Source organism: Manis javanica, chromosome 3, assembly GCF_040802235.1.
Source record: "Manis javanica isolate MJ-LG chromosome 3, MJ_LKY, whole genome shotgun sequence".
Lineage (NCBI taxonomy): Eukaryota > Metazoa > Chordata > Mammalia > Pholidota > Manidae > Manis > Manis javanica.
In genome coordinates, this window is record NC_133158.1 from 177,999,626 (window position 1) to 178,027,610 (window position 27,985).

A 27,985-nucleotide genomic window follows, 5' to 3' on the forward strand; every position below is an offset into this window, starting at 1 on the left:
TCAGATGAGAAAAGATGAAAATAATTTTGAAAATAATACCAACAAGAATGAAAGGAACTGAATATTCTCTTACCTTCATTGTAGTGGGAGGACAGATAGGTAAAATTTCTCTGGGGCAGTTTTGTAATATGTGTTAATATTTAAAATGCATATGCTCTTGGCCCTTGCAATTCTACTTACAAGTGTATGTAATAAGGAAGGATAATAACAAGGATATAATAAGGTGGTATAGTGCCAGGGGGTTCTGCTCCAGGCAAGTTCACTCTGGATTTGATGAAACCAAATAACAGCAAAGGAACGTTGGGGGTAAAAGGCCTTTATTCTCCTGGCGGTAGTTGGAGCGCTAGAGTCACCTCCGTATCACAATCCGTCTGTGCTGCCTCTGCTGTGCAGAGCACTGGGTGGACCTCTTTCTATGGCAACACAGACAATACTGGCTCCTCGCCAGCATGTGTGTAAGCAGGTGCCTGGGCAGGAGGCAGTCACATCATTGCACAAGCACAGTGGGCAAGTAGAGCAGGGTCAAGTGAGCATCCGGGCCATGGGAACTTCCATTTTCCCTACAGGTGGGAAAAGGTATATCTACAAGTATTTTAACATAATAGCGAAAAAAAAAGGAATCAAGTGTTTTTCAATAGATAATTAAATTATAGCATTTCATATGAGAGAATATTATGACACCATTAAAAAGGACATTTCATGTTCTATTTATATTGGCATTGAAAATGTATACTGCTGCATGAGGAAAGATTACAGAACAATATGTATAGAATGGTTTTAAAAATATATTTGTGGAAAAATGTTTTAAACTCTGGTCATACACTAAATTTCTATTTACAGTGTTTCTTTTTGTGGGAGGGAGAGAATAAGTAGAAAAATCTCTACTTCTAATTTGTATATTTTTATATGGTTAAAATTTTATTGCAACTTGTATTGCTTTCATAGTCAAAGTAAATAGTAAAGATATTTACATTCTGAAGAGAAAAATAATGTATGTCTTTGGAGTAGGCAGGATAACATTGATCTTTGTGTAGGACTCCTCTCTTACTGTGGTCTCTTCATAATACTTGATGAAGCATACACCATGAACTATCTCAAGTCCATTTCATGTAGTTTGGCACATTTTCCATCTGCAGTGAGAAGATTGCTCACGTCTGGCATCGTGGTTCAGGTCTTTCCACTGCATGATAATGAAGCCCTGAAGAAGCTGGAGGATGCCTGGTATACTCAGTTTCCTTTAAAGTATCAGCCCGTAGGTATGTTTCAGTCTCTGTGCTCAGAGAGAAGAAAAAAACTGTAATGAAAAATCACAATTCAGTATGGCATTGTCCCTACTGGGTAGGAGATATTTCACTCTGCCAGGCAGGGCCTGCCAACTGTGTGTGGGGAAGAACTGGGGAGGTGGGGGGACAAGATGGGTTACACGACCCATTTATTTAATTAATTTCTCATAATATTTTAGATGGACTGAATTATATGCTTTTATTAAATTTCACCCACACACAGGCAATTCTGAGTGGCTTTCATGAGTCAGTGTCAGATATTGGAGTAGAACATCTTTTATAAGAATTCAATTTGACTGTGAATATTTTGTATATGAAAACTTGTATTTCTTTTGAGTTAATAATTTTAAGTGGGTCAAGCTGTGCTTGTTCTTAGGGACAGCCTGGTAGACCTGAACGTCTTTTGAGGTGGTAAATAAGTATCTCAGTGTATGTTACTGGGTCTGCCCATTTTCTCTGAATATAGTCACAAGAACAACCATTACCTTATTAGGTGTGTATTGAACATTACTGTGTTACTGTGTGTAGACTTATGTGAATATGGATGTTTGAATTTTTGGTTTAGCTATTATATTTTTTAAGCATAAGGATTATAATTAAACTAGTAGATTTCACCATAAACATTGTTATCAGTTTATCTTTAAATGATTTTTCTGTTTTGATTTTTAAAGGAATCCCTGTAAAATAATTTTCTAACTTGCATTTCTGAAAACATTATAATATTGTAACAATGAATAAAAGTTTTTTTTAGGATACAATTTTGAAATTGCATTTTGAATCTTGTATCTTCTGAAAGGAAAAGTTTTGTTTTTGAGCATTCCAGGTGATAAAGTAGTTATTTTATGTCACACTTATGACATTTTTTTTCAATTTGTTGGACACTTAGATGGCAGTAAATTTAAATATTGCCTCTAAGACTTGTAAGGGATGGTATTCAGTGGCTCATTCTCAGAAAGCGAAGGGGAAAGTGAGGTGATGATGTGAAGGCTGAGCCTGGTTGCAGTTGTGCCCTTGAGGCCTATGGGAGTGCTGGGGCTGGCAGTAGGAGCTGGCACACAGGCTTCCCCTTAAGATCAAAAGAGGAAAGTCATCTGATTTGGAGCTCAGGACCATGAGCACTATTACTTTTCTTTTCATTGCTTGGATGTCCTTTAATCTGATTCAGATTTGGGGTGACCTCATCATACTGACTTGTATTGTGCTCCTGGGTTTGCTATAGGAATTAAGGGTAGGGGAAAACAACTTAGCCAAGCTTACTTTAACACATCTTCTTAGACTAATCTGACACATTATGCTTTAAAAAACATTTTAAATATATATAATTAACCAAGAAATGAAAACCTCAGTTACTGCACCTCCCCTGCTGCCTGCATCTCCCTGGTCTCAGTGCAGGGTGCTTTAACAGTGCAGGCACTCAACCATGTAGATGTGCTGGAAAAGGGGGAAGTGTCTGTGACCTCTTTTGGGTTAGTTAAGCTTGTGTTGAATTTACAGAAAATTAACAGTGATATTGCTTGACCCTTCTTCTGTCCAGTGCTTATATAAAAGTATAGATAAATGTGTTTCATAGCTGCTCTAGAAGTTAATGTGTAGAATATTGTTTTGTGCATTTAGATAAATTTTCTTCTGTGTACTGAAAAACTTGCCATTGACAGATTGATGAAAAGATATCTTTGGGTAGGCAGAGCAGGACCCTATGGGTGGGCAGTCTTCTTGGAAAACAACATGTGTAAATACACATACTATTAAAGTGGGCGGACGGTGGGGAACATAAATTAAACTACCAAATTAAAATGGCTCATTGGCTATGGCTGAATTTAAACTAAGACCTTGGAGATATGCAACAAGCCCAACGGTGAGTGTTTTTTTTTGACGGTGGGTAGAGAAGGGCATCCATTAGATGAAAAAGCAAAGAGGAAAGCAGCCCAGGGGGCTTGGTAGAGCAGCCCGAGCAGTTGTGGTCACCCCTGGGGTGGGGCAGCATTGGGCCTGGGGGATGGATTGCCCTCCCACACTGATGGGGAAATGAGGATGTTAAGGGATCATCCTTCACTAAAAAAATGAATAAGCTTATTTGAAATGATTAAAAAAAAAAGAAAGTCTTTGATTGTCTGTACTTAAGGTCTTTTTTCCCTTTTCCTTGTAGACTGTATTCGTGGCTACTTTGGGGAGACAATTGCTCTTTACTTTGGATTTTTGGAATATTTCACTTTTGCCTTAATTCCCATGGCAGTCATTGGGTTACCTTACTACGTGTTTGTGTGGGAAGACTATGACAAGTATGTGATCTTCGCCTCATTCAACCTGATCTGGTCCACAGTGATCCTGGAAGTGTGGAAGCGTGGCTGTGCCAGTATGACCTACAGGTGGGGGACACTGGTCATGAAGAGGAAGTTTGAGGAGCCCCGGCCCGGATTTCATGGGGTCCTGGGCATCAATTCCATCACTGGCAAGGAGGAGCCTATCTACCCTAGCTACAAGAGACAGTTACGCATTTACCTGGTCTCTCTGCCATTTGTGTGCCTCTGTCTCTATTTCTCTCTGTATGTCATGATGATTTACTTCGACATGGAGGTCTGGGCCTTGGGTCTGCATGAGAACAGTGGGTCCAAATGGACCGGTGTCTTGCTGTATGTGCCCAGCATCATCTATGCCATCGTGATTGAGATCATGAACCGCCTTTATCGATACGCTGCCGAGTTTTTAACTTCATGGGGTAAGACTTGATGCTTTGTATTTATACCTTATTTATATATTATATATTTATACCTATAAGAAATATTGCTTAGATCATAGGATTCATATAACTGCTACCATGTTAAGCAGGTAAGATTGCTCTGGAGTTCATGGCTTTGTGAGCTCTGATGATCTGCACATTATGGTTTTCATACTCTCATTTTTTGTGTTGGTTGCTATGTCCTTAGTGCCCTGCTAAGCACTTTATCCATATTATCTCATTTTACCTCCTCAGGACACCATGAAATAGCTATTTCACCATTTTATGGTAAAGATACTGAAAGAGAGTTAACAAGGGTCAGACAGCGAATGGTAGAACCAGGCTAATCCAGACCTCTTTGTGTATGAGACCTGAGCTCCTAATACCGTAATGTTATCTTTTATGCTGAGGATAAAATAGATTGAATTGTCTTCACAATACTTTGGCCAAATGAGCTATGTCTAGGAACTGAAAACTGACAGTCTAGTTATTTGGGGCACTGAGGGCTGCCTGCCACTGGACTCAGTGAAGGGGATATTCTGGCATGTTTCTGTTGTAAAAGAGGAACTTGGTTATAGTTTCAAAACAATTTTGACAGGCCATTTTTTATTTATTCATTCAAACAAATAAATATGCTATATTATTCCCTTGCAAGATGTCTAGGCCTTAACTTCATGAACCATAAAGATGTTTTAAGTGATTTTTATTAGTTATTTAACAACAGGAGCTACCAGTTACTGAGTGCTTTCCTTGTGCTGATACGGGATGAAGGTTTTGGTGGTATTTGTAATCCTGACAGTGACTCTGGGAAGAGGGTGGTGTCAGTTCTGTTTTGTAGGCAAGGAGGCTGAGGATCAGGAAGTTAGGTGACTTGTCCAAGGTCAGTCAGTGGCTGAGTAGCTGAGTTGGGTTCAAATCCAGGCCAGCCTAACATGGCCTCTCTGTGCAGGCGGTACTTCTCTTCAGAATCTTCCCTTTTTTCCTTTGACCCTGCCGTATTAGGGCCTGAACAATGCCTCCTTTTCCTAGCTGAGGATGGAAATTTCAGGTTTCCCTTTAATATAGTCTTTGTGATTCACATATACAGAAAACTTTATTGCTCTCTTTAGAGGTTGCTATCAGTTCTATTACTACTTAATCAGGGCCTTTTTCTGGGTGGCTATGAGATTGTTTTGCCAACACTTCCCACATTTCTTTATTGCAGTAATATTTTTAAAATAATTTCAAACTACCATGCTGTTGCAGTACCATGAAAAATGTGTCCTGATCTTGGTTTCTTCCAAAGGGAAAGGGACTGGGGAGGATGGGTGGGAAGGGAGGGATAGCACTGCAGTGCTTTCTGATCTGTGAGAAATCACCTCCCTTTTTTAATATTTTAGAGAATCACAGATTGGAATCTGCCTACCAGAACCATCTAATTCTGAAAGTTTTAGTGGTAAGTAGAGTTTTCAGATACAAATCCATTTTAATTATGGAACATAGGCATAGTTTTATTTAGGAGCATAAATATGAAGACTTTCTTCTAATTCAAGATATCAGATAGTAATATATATAATTTTTTTTCTACTTTTTTTGATATCATTAATGTACAGTTACTTGAACATTATGGTTACTAGACTCCCCCTATTATCAAGTCCCCCCCACATGCCCCATTACAGTCACTATCAGTGTAGTAAGATGCTATAGAATCATTACTTGTCTTCTCTGTATATACTGCCTTTCCCGTATCCCTCCCTGCTACATTATGTGTGCTGATCATAATGCCCCCTTATCCCTTCCTCCCCACCCATCTTCCCCAGTCCCTTTCCCTTTGGTACCTGTAAGTCCATTCTTGGGTTCTGTGAGTCTGCTGCTGTTTTGTTCCTTCAGTTTTAATTTTGTTATTATACTCCACAGATGAATGAAATCATTTGATACTTGAGATAGTAATATATTTTTTACAAATAGGCAAGGATTAATTAATAAATGTTTACATATACAGTAGTCTTACAATGTGCATGTGGTGTAAGACTTCAGGTGTAGAAATTAGTATCATAGCCAATTTCTAGTTATTTACAAAACTAAGCACTTTACAGACATGTTTCTGTTTTTAGTAACTTCTTTCTTTCACGATTCAGTAGTCCTTTCAGTTACTCATAATCTGTTTCAGTGATGGACCATCACATTACTATTTTTTTTTAATTTATTTATTTTTATTTTTTTGAAGAACATTATGTTTACTAGGCTCTTCCCTACCCCAAGTCCCCCCCTAAACCCCATTACAGTCACTGTCCATCAGCATAGCAAGACACTGTAGAATCACTACTTGTCTTCTCTGTGTTGCACAGCCCTCCCCTTTTCCCCACCCCCAACATTATACATGCTAATCATAATACCTCCTTTCTTCTTCCCTGCCCTTATCCCTCCCTGCCCTCCCATTCTCCCCATTCTCTTTCCCTTTGGTAACTGTTACTCCATTCTTGGGTTCTGTGATTCTGCTGCTGTTTTGTTCCTTCAGTTTTTCCTTTGTTCTTGTACTCCACAGATGAGTGAAATCATTTGGTATTTGTCTTTCTCCACTTGGCTTATTTCACTGAGCATAATACCCTCTAGCTCCATCCATGTTGTTGCAAATGGTAGGATTTGATTTCTTCTTATGGCTGAATAATATTCCATTGTGTATATGAGTCACATCTTCTTTATCCATTCATCTACTGATGGACACTTAGGTTGCTTCCATTTCTTGGCTATTGTAAATAGTGCTGCGATAAACATAGGGGTGCATCTGTCTTTCTCAAACTTGATTGCTGTGTTCTTACGGTAAATTCCTAGGAGTGGAATTCCAGGATCAAATGGTAGGTCTGTTTTGAGCATTTTGATGAACCTCCATACTGCTTTCCACAATGGTTGAACTAATTTACATTCCCACCAGCAGTGTAGGAGGGTTCCCCTTTCTCCACAGCCTCGCCAACATTTGTTGTTGTTTGTCTTTTGGATGGCAGCTATCCTTACTGGTGTGAGGTGATACCTCATTGTAGTTTTAATTTGCATTTCTCTGATAATTAGCGATGTGGAGCATCTTTTCATGTGTCTGTTGGCCATCTGAATTTCTTCTTTGAAGAACTGTCTGTTCAGCTCCTCTGCCCATTTTTTAATTGGATTATTTGCTTTTTGTTTGTTGAAGTGCATGAGCTCTTTATACATTTTGTTTGTCAACCCTTTATTGGATCTGTCATTTATGAATATATTCTCCCATACTGTAGGGTACCTTTTTGTTCTATCGATGGTGTCCTTTACTCTACAGAAGCTTTTCAGCTTACTATAGTCTCACTTGTCCATTATTGCTGTTGTTTTCCTTGCCCGGGGAGATATGTTCAAGAAGAGGTCGCTAAGGTTCACAACCAAGAGATTTTTGCCTATGTTTTTTTCTAAGAGTTTTATGGTTTCATGACTTACATTCAGGTCTTTGATCCATTTTGAACTTACTTTTGTGTATGGGGTTAGACAATGGTCCAGTTTCATTCTCCTACATGTAGCTGTCCAGTTTTGCCAGCACCATCTGTTGAAGAGACTGTCATTTTGCCATTGTATGTCCATGGCTCCTTTACCAACTATTAATTGACCATATATATTTGGGTTAATGTCTGGAGTCTCTAATCTGTTCCACTGGTCTGTGGCTCTGTTCTTGTGCCAGTACCAAATTGTATTGATTACTATGGCTTTGTAGTAGAGCTTGAAGTTGGGGAGTGAGATCCCCGCTACTTTATTCTTCTTTCTCAGGATTGCTTTGGCTATTCAGGGTCTTTGGTGTTTCCATATGAATTTTTGAATTATTTGTTCCAGTTCGTTGAAGAATGTTGCTGGTAATTTGATAGGGATTGCATCAAATCTGTATATTGATTTGGGCAGGATGGCCATTTTGATGATATTAATTCTTCCTAGCCATGAGCATGGGATGAGTTTCCATTTGTTAGTGTCCCCTTTAATTTCTCTTAAGAGTGACTTGTAGTTTTCAGGGTATAGGTCTTTCACTTCTTTGGTTAGGTTTATTCCTAGGTATTTTATTCTTTTTGATGCAATTGTGAATGGAGTTGTTTTCCTCATTTCTGTTTCTATTGGTTCATTGTCAGTATATAGGAAAGCCACAGATTTCTGTGTGTTAATTTTGTATCCTGCAACTTTGCTGTATTCTGATATTAGTTCTAGTAGTTTTGGAGTGGAGTCTTTAGGGTTTTTTTATGTACAATATCATGTCATGTGCAAATAGTGACACTTTACTTCTTCTTTACCAATCTGGATTCCTTGTATTTCTTTGTTTTGTCTGATTGCTGTGGCTGGTACCTCCAGTACTATGTTAAATAACAGCAGGGAGAGTGGGCATCTCTGTCTTGTTCCCAATCTCAGAGGAAATGCTTTCAGCATCTCTGGAAAAGATCATGTGGTTTTTGTCTTTCTTTTTGTTGATGTTGGTGGATGATGTTGATGGATTTTCGAATGTTGTACCATCCTTGCATCCCTGGGATGAATCCCACTTGGTCGTGGTGTATGATCCTTTTGATATATTTTTGAATTCTGTTTGCTAATATTTTATTGAGTATTTTTGCATCTACATTCATCAGGGATATTGGTCTGTAGTTTTCTTTTTTGGTGGAGTCTTTGCCTGGTTTTGGTATTAGGGTGATGTTGGCTTCATAGAATGAGTTTGGGAGTATTCCCTCCTCTTCTATTTTTTGGAAAACTTTAAGGAGAATGGGTATTAGATCTTCTCTGTATGTCTGATAAAATTCCGAGGTAAATCCATCTGGCCCAGGGGTTTTTTTCTTGGGTAGTTTTTTGATTACCGCTTCAGTTTCTTTGCTGGTAATTCGTTTGTTTAGATTTTGTGTTTCTTCCTTGGTCAGTCTTGGAAGGTTGTATTCTTCTAGGAAGTTGTCAATTTCTTCCAGGTTTTCCAGCTTCTTAGCATATAGGCTTTCATAGTGGTTTCTAATAATTCTTTGTATTTCTGTTGGGTCCTTTGTGATGTTTCCTTTCTCATTTCTGATTCTGTTGATGTGTGTTGACTCTCTTTTTCTCTTAATAAGTCTGGCTAGAGGTTTATCTATTTTGTTTATTTTCTCAAAGAACCAGCTCTTGGTTTCATTAATTTTTTTCTATTGTTTTATTCTTCTCAATTTTATTTATTTCTTCTATGATCTTTATTATGTCCCTCCTTCTGCTGACTTTAGGCCTCATTTGTTCTTCTTTTTCCAATTTTGATAACTGTGACATTAGACTATTCATTTGGGTTGGATTGCCTGGATTGCTATGTACTTTAAATATGCCTGGATTGCTGTGTACTTTCCTCTTAAGACTGCTTTCGCTGCGTCCCACAGAAGTTGGGGCTTTGTGTTGTTTTTGTCATTTATTTCCATATATTGCTGGATCTCCGTTTTAATTTGGTCATTGATCCATTGACTATTTAGAAGCTTGTTGTTAAGCCTCCATGTGTTTGTGAGCTTTTTTGCTTTCTTGGTACAATTTATTTCTAGTTTTATACCTTTGTGGTCTGAAAAGTTGGTTGGTAGGATTTCAGTCTTTTTGAATTTACTGAGGCTCTTTTTGTGGCCTAGTATGTGGTCTATTCTGGAGAATGTTCCATGTTCACTTGAGAAGGATGTGTATCCTGTTGCTTTTGGGTGTAGAGTTCTATAGATGTCTATTAGGTCCATCTGTTCTAGTGTGTTGTTCAGCGCCTCTGTGTCCTTACTTATTTTCTGTCTGGTGGATCTGTCCTTTGGAGTGAATGGTGTGTTGAAGTCTCCCCAAATGAATGCACTGATTCTATTTCCTCCTTCAGTTCTGTTAGTATTTGTTTCACATATGCTGGTGCTCCTGTGTAGGGTGCATATATATTTATAATGGTTATATCCTCTTGTTGGACTGAGCCCTTTATCATTATGTAATGTCCTTCTTTATCTCTTGTTACATTCTTTGTTTTGAAGTCTAATTTGTCCGATACTAGTACTGCAACACCGGCTTTTTTGTCCCATTGTTTGCATGAAATATCTTTTTCCATCCCTTGACTTTTAGTCTGTGCATGTCTTTGGGTTTGAGGTGAGTCTCTTTTAAGCAGCATATAGATGGGTCTTGTTTTTTTATCCATTCAGTGACTCTATGTCTTTGGATTGGTGCATTCAGTCCATTTACATTTAGGGTGATTATCGATAGGTATGTACTTATTGCCATTTCAGGCTTTAGATTCGTGGTTACCAAAGGTTCCAGGTTACTTTCCTTACTATCTAAGAGTCTAATTTAACTCACTTAGTATGCTGTTACAAACACAATCTAAAGGTTCTTTTCTATTTCTTCTCCTTTTTCTTCCTCCTTCATTCTTTATATATTAGGTATCAGATTCTATACTTTTTCTCTGTCCCTTTATTGGCTTTTGGGATAGTCAGTTTAATTTTGCATTTGCCTCGCCATCAGCTGCTCCACCCTCCCTACCATAATTTTCCTACCTCTGGTGACAGCTATCCACCCCTAGGAGCACTTCCATCTACAACAGTCCCTCCAAAATAGACTGCAGAGATGGTTTGTGGGAGGTAAACTCTCTCAGCTTTTGCTTATCTGGAAATTGTTTAATCCCTCCTTCAAATTTAAATGATAATCTCACCGGATAAAGTAATCTTGGTTCCAGGCCCTTCTGCTTCATCGCATTAAATACATTATGTCACTCCCTTCTGGCCTGTAAGGTTTCTGCTGAGAAGTCTGTTGTTAGTCTGATGGGCTTTCCTTTTTATGTGATCTTATTTCTGCCTCTGGCTGCTTTTAACAGTCTCTCCTTATCCTTGGGCTTTCCCATTTTAATTACTATGTGTCTTGGTGTTGTCTTTCTTGGGTCCCTTGTGTAGGGAGATCTGTGGATCTCCATGGCCTGAGAGACTATCTCCTTCCCCAGATTTGGGAAGTTTTCAGCAACTACCTCCTCAAAGACAGTTTCTATCCCTTTTTCTCTTTCTTCTTCTTCTGGTATCCCTATAATGCGAATATTGTTCCGCTTGGATTGGTCACACAGTTCTCTCAATATTCTTTCATTTTTAGAGATCCTTTTTTCTCTCTGTGCCTCAGCTTCTTTGTATTCCTCTTCTCTAGTTACTATTTCATTTATTGTCTCCTCCACCATATCCAACCTGCTTTTAATACCCTCCATTGTGTTCTTTAACAATTGAATCTCTGACCTGAATTCATTCGAGTTCTTGGATGTCTTTCTGTACCTCCATTAGGATGTTGATTATTTTTATTTTGAACTCCCTTTCCGGAAGAGTCATGAGGTCCATATCATTTAAATCTTTCTCAGGACTTGTATGAACAATTTTACTCTGGACAAGGTTCCTTTGGCATTTCATGTTTGTATATGGCGCCCTCTAGTGTCCAGAAGCTCTATACTGGAGCTGCTGAGCTCCTGAAGCAATGTCTAGGGGTCGCAGAGGAGCATTACTGGTGCCTGGGGGGAGGAAAGAGCTGTTCTCCACCTCCTGGCTCCTGTGCCTGTCTCCACCGCCTGAGCCAGTGGGCTGGGCACACAGGTACAAGTTCTTGTCCCCGAGCAGCCAGGTATGGATCCCTGCTTTCCACAAGCAGCGGGAATCCCAGTCTCCCCAGGAACTTTGCCTGTATTAACTTTCCAACCCGGTAGTCATGTGAGTCTCATGAAAGCACCATGAAATGTAGGTTTGTGCTCCCAGCGCAGATCTCCGGAGCTAGGTATTCAGCAGTCCCAGGCCTTCTGCTCCCTCCCTGCTCCGTTTCTCTTCCTCCCGCCGGTGAGCTGGGGTGGGGGAAGGGCTTGGGTCCCGCAGAGCCACAGCTCTGGTGCGTCACCCCGTTCGGGGAGGTCTGCTCTTTTCTCCAGGTGTGTGCAGTCTGACGCTGTCCTCTTCCCTGTTGCTTTCTGAGGATTAGTTGCGCCAATTAAATTTTCTAATTGTATCCACTTTTAGGAGGAAGCCTCTGTCTCTCCTCTCACGCTGCCATCTTTAATCCACATTACTATTTTTTTTTAAATTTTAAGAGGAATTTTCAAAGTCTAAGAAGTTCCCAGCATGTTTTGATGGGTAGGAGGAAAGAGATGGAGAGAAGGCATAGAGTAACCTGCTTGTTGTTAGTGTAAAGCTCACACTTCATGCCTCTTTCTACTATTATTACAAATAATACATTGTAATAATATATTGAAAGCATCTCATTTATCAGGAGGATACCTCAGCCATCTGTAACATAACTGAGAATCAGGGAAGGTGCATTGAGTCCTCTGAACTATTAACTAGATTGATTTAACACAGTCCGTGTACTTTATTTCCTAGAGAGGGATCCAGGGCCTCACCTAGAAAGAGTCTTGGTTCCAGCTGTAGAAATTATTCTAGGAAGCTTATTTATCTGGTTTGTCAGACCTTAAAAGATCAGAAACCACCATTAGGAAGGTATTTAGGTTTCTGGAAGTAGGTAAATTTATAGAGGCAAGAGTGGTAAGGAAATAGAAAGCCTGTCAAAAATAGATAATCATTCAACAGTTTTAGCAATTTGGACATTTGAAAAGAGGAAGGTGGCCATATATATCTAAAAAGGCGCTAAAGGCCTCAGACTGGCACTGTGTAATAATTTCTTTTCATCTTGACTGTGCTGGTATCTCTCCATGGACAGGAGAGTGTCAGGCCATCCGGCAAGGAGAGCACTTCCCCTGGCAGCTTATTATGGGGAGTTCTGATGGGACCCCTGTGCCAGTTCTGCTGGGCCTGCCTGCTGTTGTCAGGACTCTGCTCAGATGAGCGGGTGTGGGGTGGGCAGGGAATGAGCTCCGTAGGTAACCTAGGCTACCTGGGTTACTAGGTTGGGGCTGGAAAATTCTGGGCCTTGGTTATCTGCTGTGAGAACCCAGAAGAGAGGACCCCGTGCTGTGGTGTTCCTTCAGTCCCAGTGTCCCAGGCCAGCTCATCTTTCCGTAGCACCTTGCAGAGTTCTTCTTTGGTTGCTTCGTGCTTTATTCACAGAGTTCACAGATGTGCTTTGTGAGGAGAGGCAGAAACCAGTCTGTGCCACCTTGTCTGGACTGGGAACCCCTCATTACATTTCAAATGCTCTATTTACAGTTGTAATAAAGGACTGGAAAGCAGTATTAAATATTGCCCTTTTTTTTGGCAGTTCAACTTTCTGAATTGCTTCGCCTCACTCTTCTACATTGCCTTTGTCCTGAGGGACATGAAACTTTTGCGTCAGGTGAGTATGAATAACAGAAAGGTATCAGTTTTGTAGGTTTCCAGGTACTCTCCTATATTCATGTGATCATCTTCACATTATTTTTACAAATAAAGTCTTTTACATTTTATATATTTCTCAGCCAATTCCAAATAAAAAAAATTAGCAGTTGCAGTGTGTTTATCATACTCAACTGAAAACAAGTTAGCTGATGCTAATCTACTTGCAAAATTAATCATACAGGACAGTAAAATCAAATAAACAGTTCATTTGAAGTCTTGTAAAAGCAATTCTAACAGCAAAAAAAGTATTTTTGTGTGTGTATGTGCTCAGGGTGGAGAGTGATTGGATAACCTTAAGTAGGTCTTACATATTTCATATTTAAATTAGTAAGTTGTTGAACTTTAAAAACCAGCAGATCCTATACACTGTTGTATCTTTTCTGAAATGTTTAAGAAAGCCTGACATCTATTTTGGTGTATTACTATTTCTGGATCATATCATACTGGTGAATAATGAATTAAGTACAAATTATTGCTTTCTAAATTCTCTTTTTTATATTTGAGCTATCTATCAGTAAGAGCTATTCTTTCCCAGCTTTAATATTTCATAATTGTTAGTGAAAATACTCAAAAGCCTAGGCTTCTTAGTATTTATATGAGAGCTTGGGATCATTTTTCAGGATATTTTTAAAAATCTATCATCAGAGTAAGTTAAAGATTTTATAGTTATTCTTCTAACAGTTTACATACAAGTAAAATTCAATGTTATCCTCTTATGAACCAACTAGATATATTGCTACTTTTTAAAAACTATTTTTGAAAATTGAAAGTTCAGAATAAAACATTTGAAATTGATTAGTTGGATGTAAATGCCTTCTCGTGTCCCACTATTAGTATATTAGTAGGGTATGGCCTCTCATTTCTTATACTTTAGGGAGTCTCCTTTTTTCGCAGGGGTCAAGGGGATGGGGGAGGAATCTTTAAATAACAGAATTTTAATGCCAGCAATGGTAGTGTGTGATGGAAACATTCATATCCATCTGGGGAAAGTGAACATTGACATAAAACCTCTGGAAACACCACTGGGACAACTTTGCTAGGAACCTTAATCTGTCCCTAGTAAATCGTCAGAGATAGGGCAAAGATTCACAGACATAGATATCCAAGAAGCAGCATTTATAATAGTGAGGTTTGGGAATAACACATTTAGCAATAGTGTATGGGCTAGGTAAAAGGAATTTCTAATGATAAGGGAAAGTGCTCATGATATTTAAGTGAGAGAAGAAATATACAAAACTGTATACATATAGGGTGATTCTAGTTTTATTTTTCAAATGACTGGAAAGAAATATCCTAAGATATTAGTAATCTATTTTCTAAGTTTTCTACAGTGAGGAAGGATGTATTAGTTTTATATATGTATATTTTTTAAGTTTTGGCCAAACTGTTTTTTTTTTCCAAGTTGGCAAATACTATTCAGCTGAATATGTTGTAGCCAGGATGAGATGACAAAAAGCACAATTTTTCAAGTTACTTCATTCTCCTGCTGACTCATAGCTGGCTTATTTATTGTTATCATCTTACTTGTATTATAACTTTTTTTGTATTTTAATCTAAGGCTTTCCTGTGAAAAAACAATACATTAGAAATGTTATTCTGCATGTAGCTTTTCTGGCACTAGTTTTTATAACAGTAGTATACTATTTGTTGAAGTTTCCATTTTACTTTCTGTATGATTGTACACATGCTATGGTTTTATTGAGCTACATTGCTAAATATCATTTATGTGCTTCTCTTTAGAGCTTGGCCACTCTCCTGATTACCTCCCAGATCCTTAACCAAATTATGGAATCTCTTCTTCCTTATTGGTTCCAAAGGAAGCACCATGTGCAGGTGAAGAAAAAGGTGCAGGCTTTAAAAGCAGACATCGATGCTACTTTATATGAGCAAGTTGTCCTAGAAAAAGAAATGGTAACCTATTTGGTAAGTTTGAATATTGCTGAATTAAACATGGACTGAAAGTGAGTAGTGTCGCGCACCGAGTTCAGCAGCTGTGCACACGCTCACCGTCTCAGGTGAGGCTGTTACAGGAGGACTTTGACTTACATAGCCAGCTTCTCACCACAAACTACTTTGAAGTTAAAAAGATGGCACTGTGCATTGAAATGTTGCTGTCTTGAATCTGGAGTTATGCCTCCTATGGCGAAGGGTGACGTTAGTGAACTGAATGTGACCTCTCTGCTCAGGGTGATGCGAATAGTTGCTCCAAAGATGACAGAGCAGGGGAGAGTGGCGATGGTGGTGGCGGGGTCGCAGCACTGCTCACTCTTGATGCTTTAAACTCAAAGAAAAGATCGAAGTCCATCAGTAAAGATGGAATGCCAATTTGAAGATTAACTCTTAGTTCAAATTACCTAGTATTATTGTAAATATAAAATAGTTTCTTTAAGGCAGAGTATTTCTCAGTTATCTTTAGGAACTACAAGTAGATCATTGGCGGCTTAGACACTTGTACTGTTTGAAAAATCTAGCTCATAAACCCTCACCATGTGTTTGGCAAACTTCCATTGAGCTTTGATGACATTCACCATTTTTCTGTGTGTGGGGAGGGGTGTTAGGGCCATGTTTGATTCAGGTCACTGTTTGTATAGCCTGCATCTATCTTCCCATATGGTATTCTTCTTAGTGAAGGAGATCCTTTAATGAGCATCCATTATTGTTCCAACAGTCTGTCTTATTTTTTGTCTTGAATGAATTTGTCTCCTGACTATTGAGTTTTTTGGCTGATTTTCCTAATTAGCTTTTCTCATATGCTTAATAAGAATTTTAGTTTGTATGTTCATCTTGAGTAGGAGTTTGTTCTCTCTTTGCTCGCATCTCCCTGCCTTATTTTCTCACTTGTCCTCCAGGCCTCCAAGCCATTAGTCCCGAACCAAGTGTTTGTAACCAGAGCTCCTATCTTGTGGTGACAGTGGGGATTTTGCAGAATCAGTAGGCAGCATGCTGTTAACACAAGCTGTAGTTCCAGGGTAGCAGTTGTGGCTTTTTTTCAGCCTCCTTTCAAGGGCAAGGGACCACTGTCATAGCCTGAGTTTTGTTGAAACAGCCTGGTTCCAGATACAGCCCAGAGGAGTAGGGTGCCCTGCCCCACAGGATTCAGGACCTAGCCACCTCTGTTGGCTTACGGACTTGGAGCCTGGCCAGGCTTCTGCTTTCCATCTTGCATTTTGTTACATTTCTCACCTATGCAGCTGTTTTTCTTGTTTTTGAGTAGTGATATGTCTTTTGGTTAAAATACACGTATATGCACTAGCATTTTCTGCCATTGTTGTATTTGGTGGGGAAGATGATTCAGAGTATAACTTTACAGCACATCTTATCTTGAATACTGTCTATGTTTATACGTGAAGTGTCAGAGAAAACCCACACATGTGCACACACATACAGGAGCAGGAAGAGTTAGGGCACAGTGTGGGGCTGTCTTGCCTGAATTGTTTGAGGGCCAGCTTACATGGGTTAGACACTCAGTCTGATCCACACATGTGAATCCTTGCCTTGTGTTTTCTGGGGAGTGCTATTTCTGCCATATTTATTTTTCTTCCTTTCCTCTCTAATAGAAACGAAGCTAGCAGTCTTTCTCCAGCAATAGTTTGATCCCCCTCTCTTTTCTAGTGGCCTTATTTCACCAGAGCCCCCTGGTGCCCTCACATCTCCTGCTTCCCCCTCCACCTGCCCCAGCTGTCAGCAACTCTCCTTTTTCAAACCAGACAAACTCCTTACTTGCTTTGTTCTTTGTGTCCTCTTTCTTGTGCTTCACAGCTTCTTGAGATACTTTCCCATGTTGTCTCTGCTCCCTCCTCTTCCTGTAATCAGTTCTATTCTGCTTTCACTACTTCTGTGACCTGTTCGGGCAGATGATGTCATCCTGCCCTAAAAGTGCCCCAGACCAAATTCATAGTCTTCTCCAGACCATTGTCTCTGCCTCCTCCTCTGGCTCAGTGAGTGTTATACAATATTTCACACAATGTGGCCCTCAGCCAAGCAATTTTAATTCACCTAAGAACTAATAAGGTGACACTGCCAAAATCTTCGCTCTTACCTTTTTGGCATTTCATGGTATCTGGTAATACCTTTATGAAGGAATCATTGCTTGTGCCATGCTGATAATAGGCAACTAAAACTCTGTGTTACTAATCACTCAGTGACTACATTGGAACCACGATTCAAGACTTTGCTTTTCCAGTTCGGAGTCTTTCTGTTTTTAGCACAGGCTCTCTGATGTGCTGTAGAGGAAGTGCATGCTGGTCTCTCTGGCAGGCCCTGGGTCTGCAGGCGCACCCGGGAATTAGCAGTGCTGCTCCTCAGCTTGCTGGGAGACCCTGCATGATCTGACCTGCTGTTCCTGTCTCATCTCCTGCAAGTTTCCCCTTGACTCCCTCCTTTGTCACTTCACTGTGGAGTGACCGCCGATACTTGGTGCTTGCAACTCTGTAAATTTGGAGAGGGGAGATACCTTTTGGGTCACATTTGTTCTAGATCATTGTTTCCTATGCACTGGTCCTTTTCTCTGGGTGTGCTTTTCTTCTCACTGAAGTTAATGAATGTTGAACTGCAATCGCTGTCATACCATGCTGACTGCTATATGTGAACCTGAGATACTGTTGCCATGCTTTAGGAAGAAACAATTTGCCAAGCTTTGGGAAAAAATGTAGAACCCATTATAAAAGTAATACTTGCTTATTCACTTGGAAAATGTAGGGTAGAGTAAATAAGGAAAAAGAAGTCCTTCATAATGTCCCCACCAGGCGTTATCCGCTGGAGTCTCCTGACTGTGCTGTGCCAGCTACAGGGGAAGGCTGAGGTCCTATCACTAGGCATGACTACTATAAAGAAATAGTCTTGGTGTCCTTGGTGATTTTGGACAGTTTAGGGCTGTGGAGACCAACATGCTTGTAAACTGCAGATCTAGAATATAAGCCCCTTGCCTTTTATTTTTTTCAAGGTGTTGGCTTTTGTGAGGCCAGTTTGTCCCACTGTTTGCTCATAAGACTGGAGTCAGCAGTCACAGAGGCATGAGGAGGCACAGATGTCAGGTCGCCCCCTGTGTGAGGCTGCCTTTTTGATCACTTGAGTGACCTGTTGACAAGCAGATTGCAAAGGTCCTTTTTCACTTTGTAATGAGTAAGTTATCTGTGGGTAGATACTTTTACACTATCCTATCCCTATGAACAGTAGCTCTTTAAAAATGTTTCATAATTGTTTGTTGATGCTATATGGGAATGCTGTTGAATTTTGTATTTTTTATCTAGCACTCTGCTGAATTCTCCTATTATTTCCATTTTTAAAAATTTTATTGGATTTTCTATGTAGACAGTTATTTCAGCTATAAATAAACCATGGCCATTTTCTTTCTTCCTTCATTCTTACTTTAAAAAAATATCCACAGTCTCACTAATATGTTCAGTACAATTTGGACAGAAGTAGTTAACAGAAATCTTTATCTTGTTCCTGACTTTTTTGTCATTTTACCATTGAGAATTATGTTTGTTCCATATGTTGGTAGATAACTTTTATGAGTTTAAAAATGTCCATTTCCTTATTTGCTGAGAGTTTATATTGTGAATGATGTTAAATTTTATACAGTGCTTTTTTTCCTCCTGTTAAAATTATTGTATTATCTCCTTTCACTATTTAATATTTTCATTTACAGTATACATTTCCTAGAAGACCATGTTTGCATTTACATGATTAATTCTACTTGTTCAATATTTTTTAATATACATTGTTACATTGAATATGTCAATATTTAGGGCTTTGTGCCATTTCTTAATAATTTTCCTTTTTCTGTCACTGATGGCAGGGTCCCCATGTTACTTATCATGGAAACTGTTTCTTACGGAGCTTGGCATTTAGCAGGTGCTTGATATAGTATTGAGTAAAGAAGAGTTTTAGGAAAAGAACAGCCCAGGATGGGGAACTATGAGACATGATGCTGTTTCCCCAGGGATGGTGTGAAGAGCTAGTGGGATAAGTCGCCTGAAATCTGAAGCTTTCCTTCCATTTAATAAAGCATATATGTAAAACTAATAATGATTTCACAGAAATGCTGTAATATTCCTAGTAACTGCTTTGTTCTTCAAGTTTGTATATACTTATAATTGTCTTAGTCACTTGGTCTTTGCTAATTTGCAGCTAATAGGGTAGACTATGTCTTGGTAGTATCTGATCATTTACTTTGTTATTGCATTTTTTTCCTTCTTGCTGTTGAATTATGTCCCTGGTTTGCTAAATTTACTGACTCAAAAGTGCTCAGAAGTGTAAAAGTACTGATAAGGTGTTAACATGTAAATACCACCACTCAGAATGCCCTCGTGAGGTGGGCATAGAGTCTGTGGAGGACATGGTCGCGTGGGGAAGGAGCTCCCTGGGTGATGTACACTTAACACACCAGGAGGCTGCCAGTGGCACATCCGACAGAAATCGTCTACACATCTCTGCAAAGGCTCAACCTTTTAGTTCACGAGTTGAAGTAGCACAATTTTGAAAGCTGAGCATAGGCTATCAGGATTTCATAAGACCGAATTGTGGTAAAATGGCTTGATTGCTAAGATTACTGTTTCCCAACTGCTGATTTCCTCATTCTTCAAAGAAATTGATGCTGTATCACTGGGTATATTTGAAAACCACACCTGTATGCTGCAACACAACATCAGGAAATACTTTCTAGAGCCAGATACAGCCAAAGAGTGGTTCAGAGACTGCTCACCGCTGAATCCCCAGCGCAGTGTCACCCTGCCAGTTCCTGAGGCGCCTGTGTTCAGCATAACTCTTTGACAAGCTGTGAAACAGGCAGTGAGACATTCTCAAAATTCCTGGGTTCATACTCGATCCAAACATGTAGAGCATCTGAAAGAAGCACTTCCTGCTGTTCTCAATACTCTATACTTATGTTTGTGTATTTTCTATTTTAATAAAGTATAAGATAAGAAAGAAACTGATTAGAAGTAGAATCTGACTTAAGCTAAAACTCTCAGCCACTGAGCCATATGCATATCTTGTTGAAAGACTGACTCTGGGCTGCAGTAATAATAGTTTTTATTTTTACAATATTAATCTTAATATTTCTTTAAAATATTGTAATTATTTTTATTAAGCTGAAATTCTTACATGTACCTAGATGAACATGAGGAGGCCTGACAATGCCAGAAGTCGGTGATCATGGCCTTAGGTGTCATGAGGGCTGGGTCTGCCCTTCAGTCACTGTACCACAGAGAGCCCTGCTCAGCTTCTTTCAGCTCACAATAAATGTGCTGCTGTGAACAACAGGCCTCTAGTGAGGCATTTGAGTGGCATGTCACTGAGTCCTGTCAAGATGCAGTAATGTCACTCAAGTGACAAGTCAGAGTCACCAGGACCCAGACACCCTACTTCAGTGAAGGCTCCTTTGTCCAATTATTAAAAATTACTAATAACTCACCTTACACTGTTACATTTCTTACCCCCAAACAGAGGGTATATAGTGACCATTTCCTCTTTCTTCTTTTGGACTAAACCTTTTAAGACATGTTAAAAAGGTTTATAGACATAATTTGAGAGGGACTTCATCATGTTTCTTCAATGTTTTCCTCATTTTCTGCTGTGGACTCCTTTCTTCGGCTTCTTTGATGTATGTGCTGCTTCTGTTGGGGTGACTTTGGGCAGGTTCCTTGTTATCAGCTTTTCTCCCCATGCTTAAAAAGAAATGGGATACAATACACACACCATAAAATTCACCATTTTGAGATATATAATTTAATGGTTTTTAGTAACTTCACAAGGTTTTACACCATCATCACCATTTAATTCCAGAACATTTTCATCATCCCAGAAAGAAACCCTATACCCATTAGCAGTCACTTCATACCAGTAATCTACATTCTGTCTCTATAGATTTGCCTTTTTTCATACAAATGGGATCATACAATATATGGTCTTGTGTGCCTGGCTTCTTTCACTTAGTATAACGCTTTCCAAATTCACCCATGTTGTAGCATGTATCAGTACATCATTCCTTATTATGATTGAATAATATTCCATTGCATGGATATACTACATGTTACTTATCTATGCATTAGTTTATAGACATTTGGATTGTTTCCACTTTTTGACTATTATGGATAATGTTGCTATGAACATTTGTGTACAAGTTTTTGTGTGGTCATATGTTTTGTATGAACATATATTACCATATGCTGTATGTTAACTCTATGTTTAACTTTTCAAGCAACTGCCAGACTGTTTTCAAAAGAAGTGGTATCATTTTACATTCCTACTAGCCATATTTGAGGTCCTGTTTTTCCCCTATTCTCACCAACACTTATTTTTTGCCTTTTTCTTTAATGATAGCCATTCTAATACATGTGTAATGGTATTTCACCATGTGTTTGGTTTATATTTGGTTATATTTTCTTAATGCTTAAAGTTACTGATCATCTTCTCATGTGCTTTTTGACCATTTATACCTCTTCTTTGGAGAAATATATTTTCATATATTTTATCCATTTTTAAAAGCTGGGTTATCTTTTTATTATTGAATTAGACTCCTTCATTTATTCTGAATATAAATTTCTTGTCACATACATGATTTGCAAGTATTCCTCTTGTGTGGATTATCTTTTATTTTTCTCGATAGTGTCTTTTGATGCACAAAAGTTCTTTTTGATGAAGTCCAATTTCTCTTTTGTTATTTGTGCTTTTGGTGTCATATCTAAGAAATCATTGTCTAATCCAAGGTCAGGAAGATTTACTCCTAAATTTTCTTCTAAGAATTATAGTCTTAGCTGTCACATTTAGGTTTCTGATCCATTTTGAGTTGATTTTTGTAGATAGTGTAAGAAAGGTGTCCAAATTCATTTTTTTGCATGTGGATATCCAAGTGTCTCAGCACCATTTGTTAAGAAGTCCATACTTTGTTTACTGAATGATTTTGTACTCTTGTTGAAAATCATTGGACTGTAGGTATATGGGTTTATTTCTAGACTGCCAGTGCTATTCCACTGAGCCATATGTCTGTCCTTATGCCAGTACTACACTGTCTCAATTATTGTAGCTTTGTAGTAGTAGGTTTTCAAATCAGGAAGTGTGATTTCTCCAACTTTGTTCTTTTTCAGGATTGTTTTGGCTATTCTGGGTCTCCTATGATTCCACAGGAATTTTAAGATTAACTTGTCCACTTTAAAAAATGCAGTTGGACTTTTGATTGGGAATGCTTTGAATCTGTCCATCAGTTTGGGGAGTATTGCCATCTTCACAATATTAAGTCTCCTAATCCATTGACATGGAATGTCTTTTAATTTATTTAGGTCTTCTTTCATTTCTTTCAGCAGTGATTTATAGTTTTCAGTGTATAAGTTTTACACTCTTAAATTTTTCCTAAGTATTCTTTTTGATGTTGTAAATGAAGTTGTTTTCTTAATTTCATCTTCGGGTTGTTCATTGCTGGTTTATAGAAATACCATTGATTTTTGTATATTGGTCTTGTATATTCTAACCTTACTGAAGTCATTTATTACCTCTAATAATAATATTTTTTAGGTTCTTTAGGTTTTCTTTGTTTATAAGATCATGTCTTCTGCAAATATAATTCGTTTTACTTCTTTTTTCTTTATTTCTTTATCTGCAGAGTTGTACTGGTTAGAACCTGAAGAACAATGTCGATTTAAAAGAGTTAAGAGTAGGCATCCCTGTCTTGTTCCTGATCTTATGGGGGAAGCTTTCAGTTTTTTATCATTAAGTATGATGTTAGCTGTGGCATTCCACAGATGCTGTTTATAAGGTTAAGGAAATTCCCTTGGATTATATTGAGTGTTTTTATCATGAAAGGGTGTTGGATTTTTTTTCTGTGTGAATTGAGATGATTATGGATTCTATAGTTTAATTACTTTATTCTGTTAATGTGATGTGTTACATTGATATTCATATGTTGAACAAACCTTAGAATCCCAGGATAAATCCCATGTGGTCACTGTGTATAATCCTTTTAATATGCTGTTGAATCCTACTTGCTAATATTTTGTTGGGTATTTTTGCATCTCTATTCAGGGGTATTGGTCTATAGCTTTCTTTTCTTGTGATGTCTTTGTCTGGTTTTAGTATTAGGTCTGTACTGGCCTCATAGAAATGAGTTTGGAAGTGTTTCCTCCTCTTTTTTTTTGGAAGATTTTGTGAAAATGTTATTAATTCTTCTGTAAGTATTTGATAGAATTCACTAGTGAAGCATTTGGTCCTGGGTTTTTCTTTGTGGGAAGTTTTTGATTGCTAACTTAATCTCTTCACATGTTATAGATGTGCTCAGATGTTCTATTCCTTCTTGAGTCACTTTTGATAGTTTGTGTCATTCTAAGAATTTACCCATCATATCTATGTGACTTAATGTTATTTTTGGCATACAGTTGTTTGTATTTGTTCCTTATAATTCTTCTTTCTCCTTTGTAAGGTCAGTAGTAATGTCCCTTGTTTCATTCCTGATTTTAGTAATTTCAGGCTTATCCCCTTTTTTCTTGCACAGTCTAGGTAAGTATCTAATTTCAGAAAACCAACTTTTGGTTTCATTGATCTTCTCTGTTTTCTTCTATTCTCTATTTTATTTATTCTACTTGAATATTATTATTTCCTTCTGCTTGCTTTAGGTTTAGTTTACTCTTCTTTTTCTAGCTTCTTAAGCTGAAGGTTTCAGTTGTTTGAGATCTTTTGTCTTTTTTTGCAGCCATAAATTTCTCCTTGAGCATTGCTTTCACAACATCCCATAAGTTTTGGTATGTTTTGTTTTCATTTTCATTCATCTCAAAGAGTCTTCTAATTTTTCTTGTGATTTCCTCTTTGACTCATTGTTTAAAAAACCAGTGTTGCTCAATTGATTCCACATAATATGAGACTATCCCTAATTTCGTTCTGTTATTGATTTCCCCTTTGGGAAATCATTTTAGTCTTCTAGAGTATCAGGAAACTGTTGGTGCTTTTCAAACCCCATATAGAGATCTTATTCCTCAGCTTGTTCTTTTGAGCTCTTGGCTAGTCCATTGTTTGTCCCAGCTGCTATTCATTGCCTCATAAAACATTCAGATGACATTTTGGGGGGAGAAGCCTTTAGCACTGGGAAAGCCTTACTGAAGTTGAGTAAAGACAAGCCTGGGAATGGAGTCTTCTAGGGCACCACTAGCTATGTCAGATAATGACTTTTCTTTGGGAATGAGGCTTTCAAATGTCTCCAGTCCTACTCTGCTCCCTCTGGTACTGGGAATGCATGCTGTTATTTTTAGGGCTGCTGTGGAGCTGGGGAGCAGGATATGAGACTAGATAGAGTAAGTTAAAATGACATAAGATTGAGTCAAGAGCAATCTTGAATAAATGCTGCCAGAATTTCTGCAAGGCTTTGGTCAATTTCCAGAGAACTGGAAAAGTTGATTCTGACCAATATTGCCATTTTTTCCATTGCTTTTAAGGAGGGCAAACTTTTAGAGGTTCTTACTCTGCCATTTTCACTGCCATCGTTTTTAATGGATTGTCAGGGACTGAGGTTCTGGGTGCCCTTGATGTGAGGTAGTAGTCACCTGACATTTCTAACAGTGATGCAGAACCACTTTTTTACCTGTCAAGAGCAAACATCTCTAGCTTTGCTATTGCTTACCTTAGAAAAAAATATGATAGTTCAATGATTTGACACACTGAGATGAGCAACTAAGTCATTTTTTCACTTTTTATTTCAGGTACTTAAATATAAAGTTACTTTAGAATTTAAGTAAGTTCTATTCTTGGGAAGATGGCATTAGGAGAAGCTCTTGGAGAGTGTTTTGGTGAGAGACCAGTGCCTTGGATAGTGTTGCAAAATGTTATTTCCTATTATATGATACTAAAAAAATGACTGTTTCTTCTTGTGGTTTACATTTTCAGGGCACCTTTGATGACTACTTGGAGTTATTCCTGCAGTTTGGTTATGTGAGCCTTTTCTCCTGTGTTTACCCATTAGCAGCTGCCTTTGCTGTGTTAAATAATTTCACTGAAGTTAATTCAGATGCCTTAAAAATGTGCAGAGTCTTCAAACGTCCATTCTCAGAACCTTCAGCCAATATTGGTGTTTGGCAGGTAATTATTTGAGAAAAACTATTCCTTTAAAAAAATTAAGAAAATGGGGCATTGTGACTTAAAAAAAAGGCCTAAGAGATTTGGAAAAACTGAATTTTATCCTTTCTGCCTCAGATTAATTGTGGCTAGTTCCAGACAGTCAGTAACTTTCTCTAGGCCTTGCTTTTTTTGTTTTTAAAATTGGGAGTGGGATGGAGAAAGGGTATGACCCCTTGCAGATGTAGAAGGCCTGACAATTTTCAAGCAAAGTGGCCAGCCAGAGCTTTACCTGGTAGATGATAATGAGACCATTCCCACCGCAGTGTCAGTGGAGATCACATGGGAAGCCTGGACTTTATGCCTGCATGGCAGAAAATGAGGCTTCCTTTCCAGACTCTGATGCATGGGGGGATTCTCAGTAAGCCTAGTAGAGAGTCAGGACTTTTATCACCACCCAGTGCAGCAGAGGCCACGTGGGAGCATAAACCTCTCCTAGCAAAGGAGTCATCAGTGGAGGTCTAGTGGGAAGCCAGAACTCTGACTCCTGTCCAGCAATAATATGGACCCCATCCCTGACCTTGGGTATCAGTGATGTCCAGTTGGGAACCTAGACTTCTGCTTCCACCTGATAATAAGAACATATTGTTCCTTCTTGTCCTGCTGGAGTGGTATCAATGAAACCTATTAAAACAAAAGGTTTAAATAAAATCTATAATCTCATAACACCCAAAATGTCCATGTTTCTATACAAAATTCACTCAGGATGATACTAAACTGAAGGAAAAAAGGCAGCTAGTAGCTGCCACAACCAAAATGACAGATGTTGGAAATGTTAAAAAAGATTTCAAAGCAGCCATGGTAAAAATGTGTCAGCAACAATTTGGAATACACCTAGAACAGATGGAAAAAAGTAGAATTAGATGCCTCAGCAAAGAAATAGAAGACACAAAAGGAAAGTCAAATGGACATTTTAGAGGTAGAAAATATAGTAACTGAAATAAAAAGGTCAGTGGATAGGTACAGTAGCAGAATGGAAGAGATAGAAGAAAGAATCAGGAACTGGAAAATAGAATGAAAATTACTCAATACAGAGATAAAATAGACTGAAAAGTAAATATAGCCTCAGAGACCTGTGTGACTATAACCAAAGAGCTAACATTTTCCTGTCATCAGAGTCTCAGAGGGAAGGAGACAGGAGGGGCTAAAAAATATTTGAAATAATAATGACTAAAACTTTTCAAGTATTGCAAGAGACCTAAAACTATAGAGTCAAGAAACCAAGTGAATCCTAAACTCTATAACTCCAAGGAAGTCCATGCCAAATACATTGTAATTAAACATCTGAAAAGCAAGACAAAGGAAAAAAATCTTGAAAGCACTAATTGAGAAATGGTTACCTATAGAGGAAAAAGAAATTAGAATGGCAGCAAATATCTTATCAGAAACCATGGAGGCTAGAAAAAAGTGGCACAGTATTTTTCAAGTGCTTGTAAGTATTGTCAATACAGAATCCTATATTCAGAGAAAATATCCTTTGGGAATGAAGGGGAAATCAAGACACTCTCAGATGAAAGAAAACTAAGCGAATTTGTTCTCAGCAGACCTATCCTGAAAGAATGGCTAAAAGAAGTTTTCTGAACTGAAGGAACTAAATGTTTCTAGAATCCTCTTAGAAGGAATCTAGGAACATTAGGAAGAAAAAAAATGATAAGCAAAAATATGAGTAAATACAGTAGATTCCTTCTTCTCTTGAGTCTTTAAAGTTATATTTGACAGTTGAAACAAAAAATACAGCATTGTCTAATGATTCTAAATATATTAGAGAAAAAAAGATAATCAGGTTATAAATAGGACAATAAAAGGAGGTATAGTTTCTGTATTTAGCTCAAACTATAAATGATGCAAGTAGACTGAATGTATATATACAGATGTCCCTGGACTTAGGTTGGTTTGACTTAAGATTTTTCAACTTTATAATGGTATGAAAGTGATATGCATACAGTAGTAACCATACTTGAAATTTTGAATTTTGGCCTTTCCTTGGGCCAGCCATATGTTGCAGTATGACACTTCCCTGTGATGCTGGGCAGTGGCAGTGAGGTGCACCTCCCAGTCAGCCATGCACCATTCTGTTTGTCACTTTCCATACGCTATTCAATAAAGTACTTGAGGTACTTGATTATAAAATAGGATTTGTTTTAGATGATTTTGCCTAACTATAGGCTTACGCAAGTGTTCTGAGCACATTTAAGGCAGGCTAGGCTAAGCTATGTATTCATTGGATTAGATGTACTAGGTGCTTTTTCACCTTACGGCATTTTCTACTTAACAATGGGTCTGTCATGACTTAACTACATCAAAAGTTGAGGAGGATCTGTGTGTGTGTCTGTGTGTGTGTGTGTATTTTATATATATATATATATACTGTATATGTGTGTGTTTATATATAACAATATATAATATATATATAACACATAACAAACATTATATATGTTATATATATAATATCAAGAGCAACCACTAACAAGCTATATAAAACATTCAAAACCATAGATAAGTCAAAGTGGAGTTCTAAAAATATTCAAGTAGCCCACAGTAAAGCAGGGAGGGAGAAAAAAAAAGAAATTAAAAAAACACAGGGAGTAATCAAAAAACTACCTAAGAACAAAATGCCT

General features: G+C 38.2%; 1 protein-coding gene across 5 annotated transcripts in view; it reads left to right on the forward strand.

The window, feature by feature from the left end:
• The window catches only part of ANO10 (anoctamin 10), a 335,794-nt gene that overhangs the window by 26,120 nt on the left and 281,689 nt on the right, over positions 1-27,985 (forward strand). For all 5 annotated transcript variants that reach the window (XM_073232454.1, XM_073232457.1, XM_073232458.1 and 2 more), the window contains exons 5-10: positions 1,137-1,256; positions 3,430-3,999; positions 5,379-5,434; positions 13,156-13,230; positions 15,012-15,194; positions 25,140-25,331. In XM_073232454.1, coding sequence (XP_073088555.1) covers positions 1,137-1,256; positions 3,430-3,999; positions 5,379-5,434; positions 13,156-13,230; positions 15,012-15,194; positions 25,140-25,331 — 1,196 coding nt within the window. The remainder of the gene's footprint in view (positions 1-1,136; positions 1,257-3,429; positions 4,000-5,378; positions 5,435-13,155; positions 13,231-15,011; positions 15,195-25,139; positions 25,332-27,985) is intronic.